The sequence below is a fragment of the Dama dama genome, chromosome 18 (assembly GCF_033118175.1).
Source record: "Dama dama isolate Ldn47 chromosome 18, ASM3311817v1, whole genome shotgun sequence".
Taxonomy (NCBI): domain Eukaryota; kingdom Metazoa; phylum Chordata; class Mammalia; order Artiodactyla; family Cervidae; genus Dama; species Dama dama.
Window position 1 is genome coordinate 100517847 of NC_083698.1, and position 16194 is coordinate 100534040.

At 46.5% G+C, this 16194-nt stretch overlaps 2 pseudogenes and 1 gene segment (V, D, J or C); 2 read left to right on the plus strand and 1 right to left on the minus strand.

The window, feature by feature from the left end:
• The first annotated feature begins 8366 nt into the window (after window positions 1-8366).
• Window positions 8367-10521, plus strand: LOC133073059 (T cell receptor beta variable 5-1-like). The segment is given in 4 exon segments: window positions 8367-8439; window positions 8573-8886; window positions 9724-9731; window positions 10404-10521. Coding segments are annotated over 4 exon segments (489 nt in total).
• An 812-nt stretch (window positions 10522-11333) lies between these two features.
• LOC133073060 (T cell receptor beta variable 6-9-like) lies at window positions 11334-11821 on the plus strand (annotated as a pseudogene).
• Window positions 11822-14186: 2365 nt separating this feature from the next.
• Window positions 14187-14450, minus strand: LOC133072921 (dynein light chain 1, cytoplasmic-like; annotated as a pseudogene).
• Window positions 14451-16194: the final 1744 nt, after the last annotated feature.

Here is a 16194-nt window from a genome sequence, read left to right on the forward strand (position 1 = left end):
ATTTTGATGAATCTCTAGAGCTCACATTTACTTCTTGCCTCATCAGGTTCCCCTAATGAAGCAGCCAGGTGGTGAAACCTAGGTGATGCTAGGTTGCAATTTTAGAAGGATCCAGAAGCCAGTGGCTCCACATTTTGCCCATTGTTACAATAGCAGTCAGGCTTTTCTTGTCTGAAACATAATGACTGTTTATTATGGGGCCTCAGGCATCTCTTAAACAATCTTCTGAGTTTTTTTTTTTTCTTCGAATACTTAAGTTTTGACTGGCAATCTTGCAATTTTGTCTAATTGATGCCAAAAGATGCCAAGTGTTCCATAAAGCAGAGAAATACACCTTCCTTAGTGTGATTTATAGTGATTGCTCATATTTCTATGATTTTGTGTAGAATATTCTCCTTATCTATTATCAGAAATGCCATAAGACACATATGATGCTATTGTGAAAGGTTTTAATGAGTTATGTGTGCACAAAATTCGTAAAAAGTATTCAGTTACAAGACATTGCCATCTGGGCTTGAGTTAATTTGATCTGATTTAAATCCATGAAGATTCACTCAGGGTGGAATTTCCCTCCACTGGGTGGATCTTGTAAAAGGTCTGGTCACTCTTAGCTTGCTGGCACATCAGCTAGTCATCGATAACATTGATCCACTGCCCAACATGTCACATGCAGCTGAACAAGGGATCTCTTCTCAGTGGTTCTTGAAGGGCTTGTTGCCTTCAGATTTGGAAAGTCAAGAAATAGATTCCATTAGAACATTTATATCCACTCTATATAATGCACTATGTAAGACCAAGTGACAGGTAATTCAATGTATACATATAAAGAAACATGGATTGGAAGTAAATTATCTCCAATGGGAGATACTGGCTCTGGAAATGAGTCCTTCTTAGATTCTCTTTTCCCAAATCCCTCTATTAATTTTGTTATTCTGCCTTAATCTAGTAGTATCCTTTCTGGCGTAATAGTTACAGAAGGTTAGGATATTTTATTTCCTACTTGAGCATCAAAGAAAAGTCTAGAGAAATGTGATCATTTATCTATACACATTTACTCATATATGGGCAAATGGGCATTATATAAATATTATTATCAATGAACAGAGGCAAAAAGAGGATTTCTAAAAGAGACAGGATAAAAGAGATTTTCCAGAAACGAGGGGCATTATTTTCTTACTCTGTGGTAAGCTGATTAGTGGGAATGTTGCAAAAAGGCCTATGTGGTCTGCTTTGAGTAAGTTGTCTGCAGTCATGAAAAGAAAACCAAGTTTAGCATCTCACCTAACCTAAGCCAGGTTTGTACCATTTGCCTCATCAAAAACTGCTCAAAGTCAAAACAGTTCTTTCATGGCCACATTTCTTTTTTGCTTAAAATACAAAATCACAAATCATCTAGGGCTGGCTTGTATATGATGTGTGTGTGTGTATGACTTCAGGAGAAACAAAGCAAAAGGCCCCCAAAACAAAGAACAGACTGCAACAGGCAAACGGTGAAATGGTTTCTAACTTAAATACATCCCATGGTCGTTATCTCAGGGCAAAGTCAATGTCTCGGTTATCACCCCTATGTCTCATGGGGGCACTGTGGAACTGCCAAACTCCAGAAGTTTCTGGGGCAGAGAAAGCAGACAGAGCTAGTGCCTGGGACCAGGAGGGTTAAGAAATAGCATTATGTGGTGCTGTTTTCCTCCAGAAGCCTTAATAGCACAGACACTAATTTGCAGGCTTGCTGTCCCATCTGGGAGCCATGAACTTCAACTACGCTGTGTTGCGTGCTGCGGGAGCCTCTGAGGTTGCAGGAGAAGTGAGGGTATGCAGCTGGGAGGGGGCAGGGACAGGTAGAGAAACGCCTGCCTTAAAGGAAAAGCGAAGGAGCCATGGGGATGGGTGTGTGGCCTAAACCCAGCCTTGCTTTAACCAGCACATTCAGCCCACATGTCATCTAAGAGAATTTGCAGGACAGAGCAGCGTTCCTGGATCAGCTGACCTGGAATGAGAGGTCAGATTCCTGGGGACCTGCAGAGGCAATGACATCAGAGCAGTGATGTCGCTGCCTCACCTCCAATCAGAGGAAGGAGGCCCAGAACTCCAGCTCTCAGAGACGCAGAGCTCTGAGCAAGGAGATGCCTGCCCAGCTCTGCCCCTCCTGCCATGGGCTACAGCCCCGTCTGCTGTGTGGCTCTTTGTCTTCTGGCAGCAAATGGTCCTTGGCACAGGAGAGGCTTCTTTAAGCCTGACTTTGCCTGAATCCAAGACAGCATCGGGCTCTCTTCGACGTTCTTTCTCAGCCCCAATCTTCTACCCCACAGGCCCTGTGCATTCTGGAGTCACCCAAACCCCAAGATACCTGATTAAAGCAAGAGGACAGCAAGAGTGACACTGAGATGCTCCCCTGTCTCTGGCCAAACCCACCACCACCCAGGGTATCTTGGTACCAACAGGCCCTAAGTCAGGGCCCTCAGTTCTTCTTTGAGTTTTATGAAACTCTGCAAAGAACTAAAGGCAACTTCCCAGATCAATTCTCAGCAGAACAGTTTAGTGACTCCCGCTCTGAGCCAAACATGAGCTCCTTGGAGCTGACTGACTTGGCCTTGTACCTCTGTGCCAGCAGCTTGGCACAACCCTGCCGAGTCGCCTGTGTTGTAAGCACAAAACTTTCTGCCCCAGTGCAGAGCAACCTCAGAGCTGTCAGATCCATGGGAGCCTGGGGACTGTAGTGGGAAATAAAAATGACTGGGGGCCCTGGGAAACAGCCTTGGGCTGTCATGCCATGCAGGGAGGGACAAGAGAGGTCAAGAAGATGTGTTCAGAGAATGGGCTTACATCACCAGATTTGCTCCAAAATGACCTTCCTTGTCTGACACTGGATACTACCAGCGGAGAGGAAGAGCTTGTCATTTACTAACTAGAGGCTTCTTTTTTGAGGAAGAGAGAGTTCACCTGGGGAACAAAATGACATGATAAGTGTGTGATTCTAATAACATCACAAGCGTTTGATTTCTATAGCTTAGGGAGAAGAAATTGACACACGGGGAAGGTCTAGGGCAGAAACTACACATGACGTGGTTGAGTATAGATCTAGAGCTACAAAATGAGTGAAAAAAGAAAAAAAAAAAAACTGTGTTATTCAAAACAATCTCTTTCCTCCTCCCTCCCACAGTCTTGAATCACCAGTATTTATAACAACCGGCATCACCTGGGGCTAGTCAAGGTGAGGTCCTCACCACGTAGATGACGTGATAATGGCGTATGAAACCCGGAGTTTGACCTGACTTGTTCCTTCTAGACCTCTCACCCTTGCCTGCGTCCTCTGGGCATGGTTCAGTGCCTCCCCCACACAGAAGAGGGCCTGTCTCCCCTGGTTATAAACAGGCAGAGGCTCTCCAGGTTAATTCTGCTTCCCTGGAATCATTTCAACACCCAGATTCTGTTTGCTTCCCATCACTGCTTTGGGGCCATCTCAGGATGCGATGCACTCTGTGACCACACTTTGCTAAATTCCCTGAAACACAGATGCATCTTAAATCCTCTGCATCTTCTCTTTCTTCCCACAGCCCCACGGGCCCTCTCTCCTCCCCACACACGACCAGGTACTACTCATTTTTCAGGGACCGGCTCAGACCTGCCTTCCTCTTTGCTTCTTATCCTCACGTTCCACGGCGCTACTCTATGGACTAGTTTGCTTCTGGTGTGCTGTGCTGGGTCGCTCAGTCGTGTCTGACTCTTTGCAACTCCGCGGACTGTAGCCTGACAAGCTCCTCTGTCCATGGGATTCTCCAGGCAAGATTACTGGAGTGGGTGGCCATGCCCTCCTCCCAGGGATCTTCTCAGGCTGCCATAATAAACAGCAGGCTGTGTGGCTTAGACAACACATGCTAATTTTCTCACAGTTCTGGGGCCTGAAACCCAAGATCCAGGTGCTAGGGTTGGTTTCTGGTGAGAACTCTGCTCCTGGCTGGAAGCCAGCTGCCTTCTCCCTGTGTCCTCACATGGCCTCTCCTCTGGGTTTTCACAGAGAAAGGGCTCTCTTGTATCTCTTCCTCTTCTCACGAGGACGCTAGTTACGCTAAGTCTCACCCGCATAATGTTATTCATCTTTAACCACCTCCCTTAAGGTCCTAAGTTCAGATACAGTCTCACAGGGGTTTAGAACTTCAACATTTGAATTTGGGGGAGACATAAGTCCTTCTATAAAAACTGTCTTACAACCTTTACTTTCATAGAAAAAGCCAAGGATGTAAATATATAATTGATACTCTGACACTTGTGAAAGGGGTTAATTAATGCCCATTTACATAGAGTGGCTCAGTGGTAAAAGATCTGCTTTCAATGCAGGAGATGCAGGAGATGTGTGGGAGACGTGGGTTCCATCCCTGGGTGGGGAAGATCCCCAAGAGTAGGAAATGGCAATCCACTCCAGTATTCTTGCCTGGAAAATTCCATGGATAGAGGGGCCTGGTGGGCTACAGTCCATGGGGTCGCAAAGAGTTGGACATGACTGAGCACGCACGGATATATTGTATACAGAGCTGCATGGAATTTTTTTTCCCCCAGGACAATGTAGACATTTATCCTAGTGTATGAACAACTGGATTCAAGCCCAGGCTTCCAATTTGTGTGAACATTTCAACATTTTCTTTTCTGGCTATGTCTATGTCAGTGTTAAGTCTATCAGAATATTCCACACTGAGCACTCTTCTAATCAAAGTACACTTGTTAATACAGCTCCTGGTGAGTATACTTTAAAGTGATTATAGTAACATAGTATGGTTTCTTTAAAAAACTATGGCTTATAATTAAATGTGGGTGTGAATCCAAGTTGCCACTCTCTTGCAGTTTCTCTAAATCTCCTAAATCTGACAATCTCAGAAGCTGGAGTCGGGATTGTTTCAATTTCTTCTTTGTATCATCTGTATAGTTGCTTTATACTGTTGTCTTTGTTTCAGCTGTACAGCCCAGTGATTTGGTGATACATATACACACATACACATATAGAAGCAGAAAGCGTGGAAGCAGTAACAGATTTCATTTTCCTGGGCTCCAAAATCACTGCAGATGGTGACTGCAGTCACAAAATTAAAGGACACTTGCTCCTTGGAAGAAAAGCAATGACAAACCTAGACAGCATATTAAAAAGCAGAGGCATCACTTTGCCAATAAGGGTCTGTCTAGTCAAAGCTATGGTTTTCCCAGTGGTCATGCATGGATGTGAGAGTTGGACCGTAAAGAAGACTGAGCACTGAAGAACTGATGCTTTCAAACTGTGGTGTTGGAGAAAGTTCTTGAGAGTCCCTTGGACAGCAAGGAGATCAAACCAGTCAATCCTAAAGGAAATCACCCTGAACATTCATTGGAAGGACTGATGCTGCTGCTAAAGCTCCAATACTTTGGGTACCTGATGCGAAAAGCTGACTCATTGGAAAAATTCCTGATGCTGGGAAAGATTGAAGGCAGGAGGAGAAGGGGATGGCGGAAGATGAAATGGTTGGATGGCTTCACTGATTAAATGGACATGAGTTTGAGCAAACTCTGGGAGACAGCGGAAGACAGAGGAACCTGGGATGCTACAGTCCATGGGGTTGCAAAGAGTAAGACACAATTTAGTGACTGAAAAGCAACAATAAAAATACATATGTGTGTATGTATATGTTTTCAGAATCATTTTCCTTATAAGCTGTTAGAAAATACTGAGTATAATTCCCTGTGCTATGTAGTAGGTCCTTGCTGATTATCTATTATCTATTTTATATATTATAATGTATATATGCTAATCCCATGCTCCTAATTGATCCCTCCCCACCTTTCTCCTGGTAGCTCAGGCAGTAAAGAATCCGCTGCAATGCAGGAAACCCAGGTTCCATCCCTGGGTCAGAAGGATCCCCTGGAGAAGGAAATGGTAACCCACTCCAGTATTCTGGCCTGGGAAATCACATGGACAGGGAAGCCCGGTGAGCTACAGTCCATGAGGCCACAGAGTAAGACATGACTGACTGATTAGCAATTTCACTTTCACCTTTCCCTATTGGTAACCATAACTTTGTTTTCTATGTCTGTGGGTCTGTTTCTGTTTTGTAAATGAGTTCGTTTTTACCTACTTTTTTTTTAGATTCCACTTGTAAGCGGTATCATACAATATTTGTTTTTCTCTGCCTTACTCCATAAGTATGTTAATCTCTAGGTCCAAACATTTTATTGAAAGTAACATTATTTCATTCTCTCTGTGGCTGAGAAATACTCCATTGTGTATATATATAATGTATGTATGTGTATATATAGTATGTATGTATCTCTATCTATTCATCTGTTGATGAATATTTAGGATGTTTCCATATCTTGAGTATTATAAATAGAAGAAGAACATGAAGAACATTGAGGTCCATGTATCTTTTGGAATTATAGTTTTGTCTAATTTAATGCCTACAAGTGGGATTGCAAGATCATACAGTAACTCTATTTTCAGTTTCTTTAAAGGCCTCCATACTCTTCTAATAGCTGTGCCAGTTTTCATTCCCACCAAGTGTAGGAGGGTTCCTTTTTCTCCACACTATCTCCAGCATTTATTACTTGTAGACTTTTTGGTGATGCTTGTTCTGATCAGTGTGATGTGATTCCTCATTGTAGTTTTGACTTGTGTTCCTGTGATAATCAGTGTTGTTGCCAAACTTTTCTTGTGCCTGTTGGCCATCTGCATGTCTTCTTTGGAGAGAAGTCCTCCTAGATCTTCTACTCACTGAATAGTTATTTCAAGATTTTATAAGTATAGAAATAAATAGGCTCATATATATAAAATCTCTTTATAAAGTACACTACCTAGAATTTGGCAATACTTAATTTAAGCATAAAATCTGGAAATATATGATTCTGATTAATCAGAAGGAGCTATGGAATACATGTTTCCAGGATGGTTTCACTTGAGACCATCAGAGTGTTTATTTTATGGCCTGTACTATTTCATCTTAGCAAACTACCAAGATAGCAATGGTGGAGCAAATTTTTTTTTCTTAGTCAAAGTGTCTCTTCATACAAGCTTTTACCTCCAGAGGCTGAGTGGATTTCAAGACTAACCCTAATTCAGCCAGACTGGGGAGGCATAAGAACAGGAGTGTGAGAGTGTGTGTGTGTGTGTGTGTGTGTGTGTGGAAGGGTTGTCCTGAGGGTTGTTGGGAATTTCTATTCTTTTTTTTTTCCTAGAAATAACTTTATTTTTAAAAAGTAATATGGAATTATATGAAAGGCAGCAAGCATGTAATACTTGAATAAGACAATTTTCTTAAAAAACTTACACATAAGAAATGTGTATGTTAGAAATTTTAACATTAACAGAATGCATTTAGAAACATTACCAAGAATACAATTTGTAGCCACACCTTTTTTGGTTTCTACTAGTAACGCTTTTTTACCACTTAAGTATGCTGCTGCTGCTGCTGCGTCGCTTCAGTCGTGTCCGACTCTGCGACCCCATAGACGGCAGCCCACCAGGCTCCCCCGTTCCTAGGATTCTCCAGGCAAGAACACTGGAGTGGGTTGCCATTTCCTTCTCCGAATTTCTATTCTTGCTTTAGACCTAAAGTACAAATCCATGAGACTGTGGACCGTTGGCCACTAGGAGGCACTGTGGGCCCATGGAAAAAGGCTGCCTGGGAGGGGTTGAAGAGGCACCCAGGAGAGGAGAGCTTAAGGGAACCTTGACTACATGCCTGCATCAGAGAGCAGGTTTGAGTTCCCCTAGAGTGGCTCAGACGGTAAGGCGTCTGCCTACAATGTGGGAGACCCAGGTTCTATCCCTGGGTCAGGAAGATCCTCTGGAGAAGGAAATGGCAACCCAATCCAGTACTCTTGCCTGGAAAATCCCATGGACAGAGGAGCGTGGTAGGCTACAGTCCAAGGGGTCGCAAAGAGTCGGACACGACTGAGCGACTTCACACTTTACAGTGCTTCCAGGACACAAAGAACCAGAGCAGACTCCTCACTGCCCAGGGGAGTGGGGACGTCCCTGGAGCTTCGGGATGTACTCAGGGGGGCCCTGCAAAGGAAGTGGAGGGTGAGGGGTTCGGGTGGCCGGTGAGGGCTCCGTGATGAGTGTCAGGAAGGAGCAGAGAGAGGAGAACAAGTCATATTGTGGACATATGGAGACATGGGACGAGTGCACGGTTCACACCCACCCTTTGCTGAGGCCTTTGCTGAGGGGCTGTGCAGGACGGGGAAGGGCATAGAGGAGCCAGCCCTGGGTCCTGCCAAGGGGTCCAGGGGACAAGGGCAGCCTGCAGAGACACAGAGCAGTGACGTCATAGGCAATGCTCCAATCAGGGAAGCGGGAGGGTCAGACTTACACCACTCACCCCAGGAGCCCCGCCCCCAGCCAGCAGCAGCCTTGGGTTCCTGATGCTGCCATGGGCGCCAGGCTCCTCTGCTGGGTGACTCTCTGCCTCCTGGGAGCAGGTGAGCCCTGGACACAGCGCGGGAGCGTCTGAGATGCCTTTGCCTCCCTGAGATAGAAGCCCGGCGATGACGGCTTCAGCAGGAGGCTTCCCTGTGCCCTGCCCTCAGCTTCCTTCTGTCTCCTCCCCAACAGGCCTGGTGGATTCTGGAGTCACCCAGACCCCCAAGTACCTGATCAAATCAAGAAAGCAGCAAGCGACTCTGATGTGTTCCCCTGACTCTGGACACCGCTCCGTGAACTGGTACCAACAGGCCCGGGGCCAGGGCCCCCGGTTCCTTGTTCAGTATTACCGTGGACAAACTAATAGAGAAGAAAACCTGCCAGATCGATTCTCAGGAGAACAGTTCAGTGATTTTCGCTCGGAGCTGAACCTGAGCTCCTTGGAGCTGACGGACTCCGCCCTGTATCTCTGTGCCAGCAGCCAAGACACAGCCCTGCGTGATCAGGTGCCTCTGGTACAAAAACACCCCCGCCCCAGCTCAGGAAGTCTGGTGAGGGTGTTGGCTGCCAGCCAGCCAGCCAGTCCTAGGCTTTGGTAGAGTGGACAGATTTTCCCAGACATTCTTTCTTTGCTGTGTTTTAATGCTCACAAAGATCATGCAAGATAAGTATTATTTTAATTGTTTATACACCTGGCGGGAACTGACTTGCCCGGGTCTCATACTTCATTACTGTCAGACCAGAAATCAGACTCAAGTCTGTCCTCAACACCTATGGTCCTTGCCCCCCTTAGAACTGTTCCCCCATAGAACAAACATACATATACATGTTTTAAAGGAGTAGGTTCACATAGTTGTTAAGGCTGGTAAGTCCCAAAACTGGATACTGGACTGGTGGTACTAGAGACCCAGGGAGAGCTGAGTTTTAGTTCAAAACCTGAAGAACTAATGATCCAGTTTGAATGCCATCACCTGGACAATTATCTCTGACTTGGGGAGGATCAGTCTCTCTGTTCTATTCACGTCTTCACTGGTTGGATGATGCCCACCATGAAACACTGTGAAAGGTCATCTGTTTACAATGTTACAATGTTAATCTAATCTCATATTAAAGTCTACCTGTTTACATGTTAATCTTTTCCAACAACACCCTCATATAACACCTGGAATAATGTTTAATTAAATACCTGTGGCATAGTCAAGGTGACACATTATAATAGCATTACACCATGTTCCACTGTTGTATAAGTACTTAATAAGCATGAAGTCCCTGGCACATACCAGCACTTTGGACTTCTTGATTCGCGTTGCTAAACTCTGACAGCCTCTTCTACCATTTCCTAGGTGCAAAGGTAGAAATGGACATAGGTTACCTTGAAATCCTGTAGTTGAGGATATCAGAAGTCACAGGAAAAATTTATTTATGCCTGATGATTCATCACATGAAATTAACAAGTGTGTGATATATATGCCTTCTCAGATATTTTAAAATGTGAATTGTATGTGTGTGCTCAGTTGTATCTGACTCTTTGCAAATCTAGGCACTGTAGCCTGCCAGGCTCCTCGTCAATGGGATTCCCCAGACAAAATACTGCAGTGGGTTTCCATTTCCCTCTCCAGGAGATCTTCCTGACCCAGGGATCAAATCCACATCTTCTGCAATGGCAGGTTGATTCTTTACCACTGTGCCACATGGGAAGCCCTATAGTTAACCTCTAACCCACGTAGGCTTTAGGGTCTCTGAGACATCCACAATGCCATAATCAAAACTTTGTGTATAACTTCACATTCAACCATCTGTATGTGGAATTCCAGGTCTACAGATTCAGCCAGTCAAATTGGGCAGTACCTTCAGTTCAGTATAGTCACTCAGTTGTGTCCGACTTCTGAGACCCCTTGGACTTCAGCATGCCAGGCTTCCCTGTCCATCACCAATCCCCAGAGCTTGCTCAAACTCAGTTTCCTTTTGCCCTGAGTCTGCCACCTCCTCCCAGTCCCGCATCTGTATTCCTTCGCGCTCCCAGGTCATCCACGGTGCAGAGCACCCATCTACTCTCCTCAAAGAAAGGTGGGTTACAGGTGCACTGCTGCCCCCATTCAGACACGGCAGCCTGTGCTCTGGTGAACATGAAGGATCTGTAGCCACATTCAGCAGGTGCCCAGTCTATCAGCAAATGGTAAGAAATAGACTCAAAGGATTCCTCAAATGTTGGTGAGCCTGCCCCAGGGTTGGGGAACCAGATGCCAGAAGAAGCAGGTGGAAGAAAAAATATATATACAATTGCGGTCCACTAAGCAAAGGAAAATGGACAGTTGAAGGCCTAGGTGGGATGCAAGAGTCATAAAGGGCAGCAGAAGGCTATAACGATTTTTCCCCAAGAATCAACACTGAGAAATCACATTATATGTGTAAAGTAGAGAGCTAGTGGGAAGCTGCTGTCCTGCACAGGGAGCTCATCTCTTTGCTCTCCGAGGACCTAGAGGGGTCAAGTGCAGGGATGGAGGGAGGGGAATTCAAGAGAGAGGGGATATACGCATACTAATGGCTGATTCACCTGGCGTACAGCAGAAACCAACACACTTCATAAAGCAATCATACTCCAATGAAAAATAACTTTAAAATGGCTACATGAATATGTGGATAAATAAGACGAATATAAGTTTAATGAAGAATTATCTCTGGAAAAAGTATACATAAAGTTGCAAACAGTTTACAGGTTACAACAACTTGTGAGGCTTATGCCTATTGAGCTAGATGGATCTCCTTGTAGTGAACTCTTCACATAGGTTCATTTCTGATTTGAGCCTCTGGGGGAAGGGGCGTGGTCCCTTGAGTGACAGGTCTGCTGTGGGGCCTGGCAGGGACAGTGACATCTCAGGACTCCCTGGAGAGCCCCTCTCCCCTCTCATCCACACACAGACCAGAGGGCCCTCCGCCTGCCCTGCCCCCCACCATGAGCCCCTGCCTCCTGGGCTGTGTGGTCTTCTGTCTCCTGCAGGCAGGTGAGTCCTGGGGGCAGGGTCCCCTGGGGGTGCCAGCACTGAGCATGTCCGCTGTGACTGCAGCATCGGTCCTCCTTCTCCACAGGGGCGGTCCACGCTGGTCACTCAGGACCCCAGATTCCAGGTCGTGAGGACAGGACAGAGCGCGACACTTAATTGTACTCAGGATCTGGGTCATGACTATACGTACTGGTACCTACAAGACCCGGGACTCGGGCTCAGGCGGATCCATTACTCAACTGGCCCTTTCACCAAGGAGCAAGGAGATGTGCCCGACGGGTACAGCGTCTCCAGACCAAACACAGAGAACTTCCCTCTCACGCTGGAGTCCGCCAAACACTCCCAGACATCTGTGTACTTCTGTGCCAGCAGTTACTCCACGGCGCTGCATGGCCAGCTGCTCTCTGTGCAAAAAGGCAAGGCAGCCCCTTGCTTGTAGGATCCCAGCAACGGGAGCCTCAGGGCTTTCCTGCCACGTGCCTGCAGTGTGACCCTGGGTGTGCGGTCTGTGCTGGCCCAGACCTCACTCCAGGCCTTGTGGTCATGTGTCCACCATCCATTGCTGTCTTTTCTCTGTATCCTCCCTGTGAACCAGGAGTTTCCACCGCTCTGACTTCTAGTCATCACCTTAGCCTGAGACCTCCAGGAGGGAAGGTTGTTGGTAAGTTAGATGAAAATAGGCCCTCCTGTCTCACCTCAGGCAGCACATCGCTGTCTCTCTGGAAGGTTCTCCCCCAACCTGGTTCTCACGAGCTCTCTTCTCTTACCCACCTTTCCTGGGTGGGTAAGTCATTCCTCTCCCCACCTCCCTGGCATCAGATTCCTGGCCCTAGCTACTCTGTCCACAATGTTCCTCCCTCATCTAGGTCATGAAAGTGAAAGTGAAAGTGAAAGTCGCTCAGTGGTGTCCAGCTCTTTGCGACCCCATGGACTGTATAGTCCCTGGAATTCTTCAGGCCAGAATATGGCACTGGGCACCCTTTCCCTTCTCTAGGGGATCTTCCCAACCCAGGATTGAACCCAGATCTCCCACATTGCAGGTGGATTCTTTACCAGCTGAGCCACAAGGGAAGCCCAACAATACTGGAGAGGGTAGACTATGCCTTGTCCAGCAGATCTTCATGACCCAGGAATCAAACCACGGTCTCCTGCATTGCAGGTGGATTCTTTACCAACTGAGCTATGGTCACATCCCTTCCCAAATCACCAGGTAGTTTTTAAAGTGGCCTGCCCACGTGGTCTGCTTTGAGCAAGCTGTCTGGAGTCATCAAAGAGAAACCAACTTCAGTTATTTATCAATCATCCAAAACTTCATGTGAGTCCATTGAAGGAGGACAGACTGTCTTTGTGTGTTCTCCCCCCGGTCCCCCGATTTCCTCAGCATCTCACCTAACCTAGGCCAGGTTGACCCACCTTCCTCATCAAAATCTTCTCAAAGTCAAAATATATCCTCCATTACCTCATTATATCAAGATTTTATAAGTGCAGAAATGAATGAGTCCATATATACAAAACCTCTTTATAAAATGCATTCCCTAGAATTTGGTAATGCTTAATTTCAATAGGAAATATGGAAATATATGCATCTGATTAATCAGAAGTAGTTATGGAATACATGCTTCCAGGTGGATTCACTTGAGATCTTCAGAGTACTGATTTTATGGTCATGTATTTTCATCTTCGCTAACTACTGTCATTGCAGTGGTACAATAATTACTTCCTTCTTAGTAAAAGTGTCAGATCATACAGTCTTTTACCTCCAGAGGATAAGAGTGGATTTGAGGATCAACCCTAATTTTGTCAGGCTGGGAAGGCAGTAGATGAAGGGTGTGTATTTGTGTGTCTGTGTGTGGAGGGGTTGCAGATGGGGTTGTGGGGAATATCTTCCTTATTTTTAATTCTGTCTTTTAATGAAAGCTTCAACTCATATGTGAACATAGCTAGTTAAAGCACAGCGCAGCCGGCTTGTAAGTTTAAATTCCTGTCTACTTTACTAGAATCACAAGGAGGGCCGCTGCTCAAAGGCTCTTTCCCTTTAAGACCACCTTTGATCTTTAGAGTATGCTTTGGCCAAGGCAGGGGAGGGGAAATGTCTAGAGCCCAACAAATTTCTCATTAGCCCAACTTTCTCACCAGCTTATTTCCGTTTTACAGCCTTAGAAAGCTGAAAGGAGTTCCAGGACACATTCATCATCTCTTGAGGCCCAAGGCCCAGAACACTCTATAGCTGTTATCACAAAAGGAGGGCTTAAGGAATACACTTATCAGATTAGGAGTAAGAGTCCAGTAGTTTCTCTGCCATGCCTCTCTCAACATGCACTTCTGAGTAGTATTCTTCCACACACAACAGGAGCAGGATGGGCAAGAATGCAACGCAAGAGTGCTGAATAGGCTAGTCTGTTATATCCCTCAGAAACTTCAAGGAATCACCCCCAACAGCCTACCCAAGATCAACTAAAGAGGCCATCTTCAACTCTAGATTATTTGAACAAATGATAATTAATGAACGCTTCTCCAACGGACTTCTCTCTTTAAAGGAATGGATTTTGAAGAGAAAAAAAAAAAAAAAACATGCAGCAGAGAGGTATGGAATAGAAAATAAATACAAATGTAAGCCGTTTTGCTACTTGCTTTATAACCACAACAAACCAGTACAGAGAATGCCCTGTACAACACCCAATAAAGTTTCAAAGATGGAGGTGTTCCCTTAGGCAGGGCTGAAGACTTCAGTCTCTGGTTTTGGAGTTTCGGCTGCAGTCCTGGTTTTTGGGTGGATCATTGGGTGTGTGGCACAGTGCATGCTTTTACCCGGATTTGAACAGGAGACTGGCCACTTGGCCCAGGTAGAAGCAGATGGTCTTTGGTTTCATGTGTCATGCAATGACTGAAGTTCCTCACCACAATGCAGTGCCCGGGGGGTTGTACTTCTTGTCAAACTCCTTGATGTGGGCCTCGATGTCCTTCTCCCTATTATACTTCTCCAATGCCTGAGTAGCACACCCCACCGACTCCTGTTGCATCTCCTCCGACATATCGGCATTCTTGATCACGGCCTTTCAGTCACACATGGTCACCAAGGAGCAGAGGCTGACTCTGGTCTCCTGGGGAAGGCGCGGGCAAGGCTCACACCTGCATAGAGAGGCAGTCACTACCAAAGCCATGAAGAATCTGAATTTCCATTCTTGGATTTAGACAGAAGACACAGATCTGTGAGACTGTGGACCATTGGCCACTAGGAGGCACTGTGGGTCCATGGTAAGCAGGATGTGCTGGGAGGGGTTGAGAGTCACCCTGGGGAGGGCAGCTTAGGGGAACCTTGGCTACATGCCTGAATCAGAAAACAGGTTTGAGTTCCCTGAGTGTTTCCAGGACACATGGACCCAGCCCAGACACCTCACTGCCCAGGGCAGTAGGGATGTGCCTGGAGCCTTAGGATGTGCCCAGTGGATTGCCTCCTGGAGAAGCATGGAGAGCGGTGGGTGATGGATTAGTGTGGCTGGTGAGGGCTGGGTGAGGAGTGTCAGGCAGGGACAGGAAGAGAAGAGAAAGCCATGTTATGGGCATATGGGGACAGTGCTTACCTCACACCCACCCTTATCTGAGGGGCAGTGCAGGACGGGGAAGGGCATAGAGGAGCCCACCATGGGACCTGGCCAGGGGTCCAGTGGATCAGGAAACAGCCTGCAGAGACAGAGCAGTGACGTCATAGAAAATGCTCCAATCAGGGAAGCAGGAGGGTCAGCAGTTATACCACTCAGCCCAGGAGCCCCGCCCCCAGCCAGCAGCAGTCTTGGGTTCCTGATGCTGCCATGGACTCCAGGCTCCTCTGCTGTGTGACTCTCTGCCTCCTGGGAGCATGTGAGTCCTGGACACAGCGCGGGAGCTTCTGAGATGTCTTTGCCTCCCTGAGATAGAAGCCTGGAGATGAGGGCTGTAGCGGGAGGCTTCCCTGTGCTCTGCCCTCAGCTTCCTTGTCTCCTCTCCAACAGGCCTGGTGAATTCTGGAGTCACCCAGACCCCCAAGTACCTGATCAAATCAAGAAAGCAGAACGCGACTCTGATATGTTTCCCTGAATCTGGACACCGCTCTGTGTACTGGTACCAACAGGCCCTGGACCAGGGCCCCCAGTTCATCGTTCAGTATTTTGATGGGAAACTGTATCAAAAAGGGGACATATCAGATCAATTCTCAGGAAAGCAGTTCAGTGACTTTCACTCTGAGCTGAACTTGAGCTCCTTGGAGCCGACGGTCTCTGCCCTGTATCTCTGTGCCAGCAGCCAAGACACAGCCCTGCGTGATCAGATGCCTCTGGTACAAAAACACTCCTGCCCCAGCTCAGGAAGTGGTTGCCAGGGTGTCAGCTGCCAGCCAGCGAGAGCCAGACCCAGGTAGAGCTGATAGCCTTTCCCAGACATTCTTTCCTTTGTACATTTTAATGCTCACATAGATCATGCAAGATAAAGATTATTTTAACTGTTTATACATCTGATGGGAAGTGACTTGCCCAGATCTCATATTTCCTAACTGTCAGACAAGGAATCAGACTCAAAGCTGTCCTCAACACCTGTGTTCTCTGCTCCCCATCTTTTAAAGGAGTTCGCTCCACGTAGCTGTTATAGCTGACAAGTCCAAATCTGCAGGTTGGACTGGTGATACTAGAGTTTCAGGGAGAGCTGATGTTTAAATTCAAAGGCCCAAGAACTGATGGTCCAGTTTGAAGGCCATCAGCTGAACAGTTCTCTCTTACCTGGGGGAGGATCAGTCTTTTCCTTCTATTCATATCTTCACTGGTTGGATTAGGCCCACTAAGA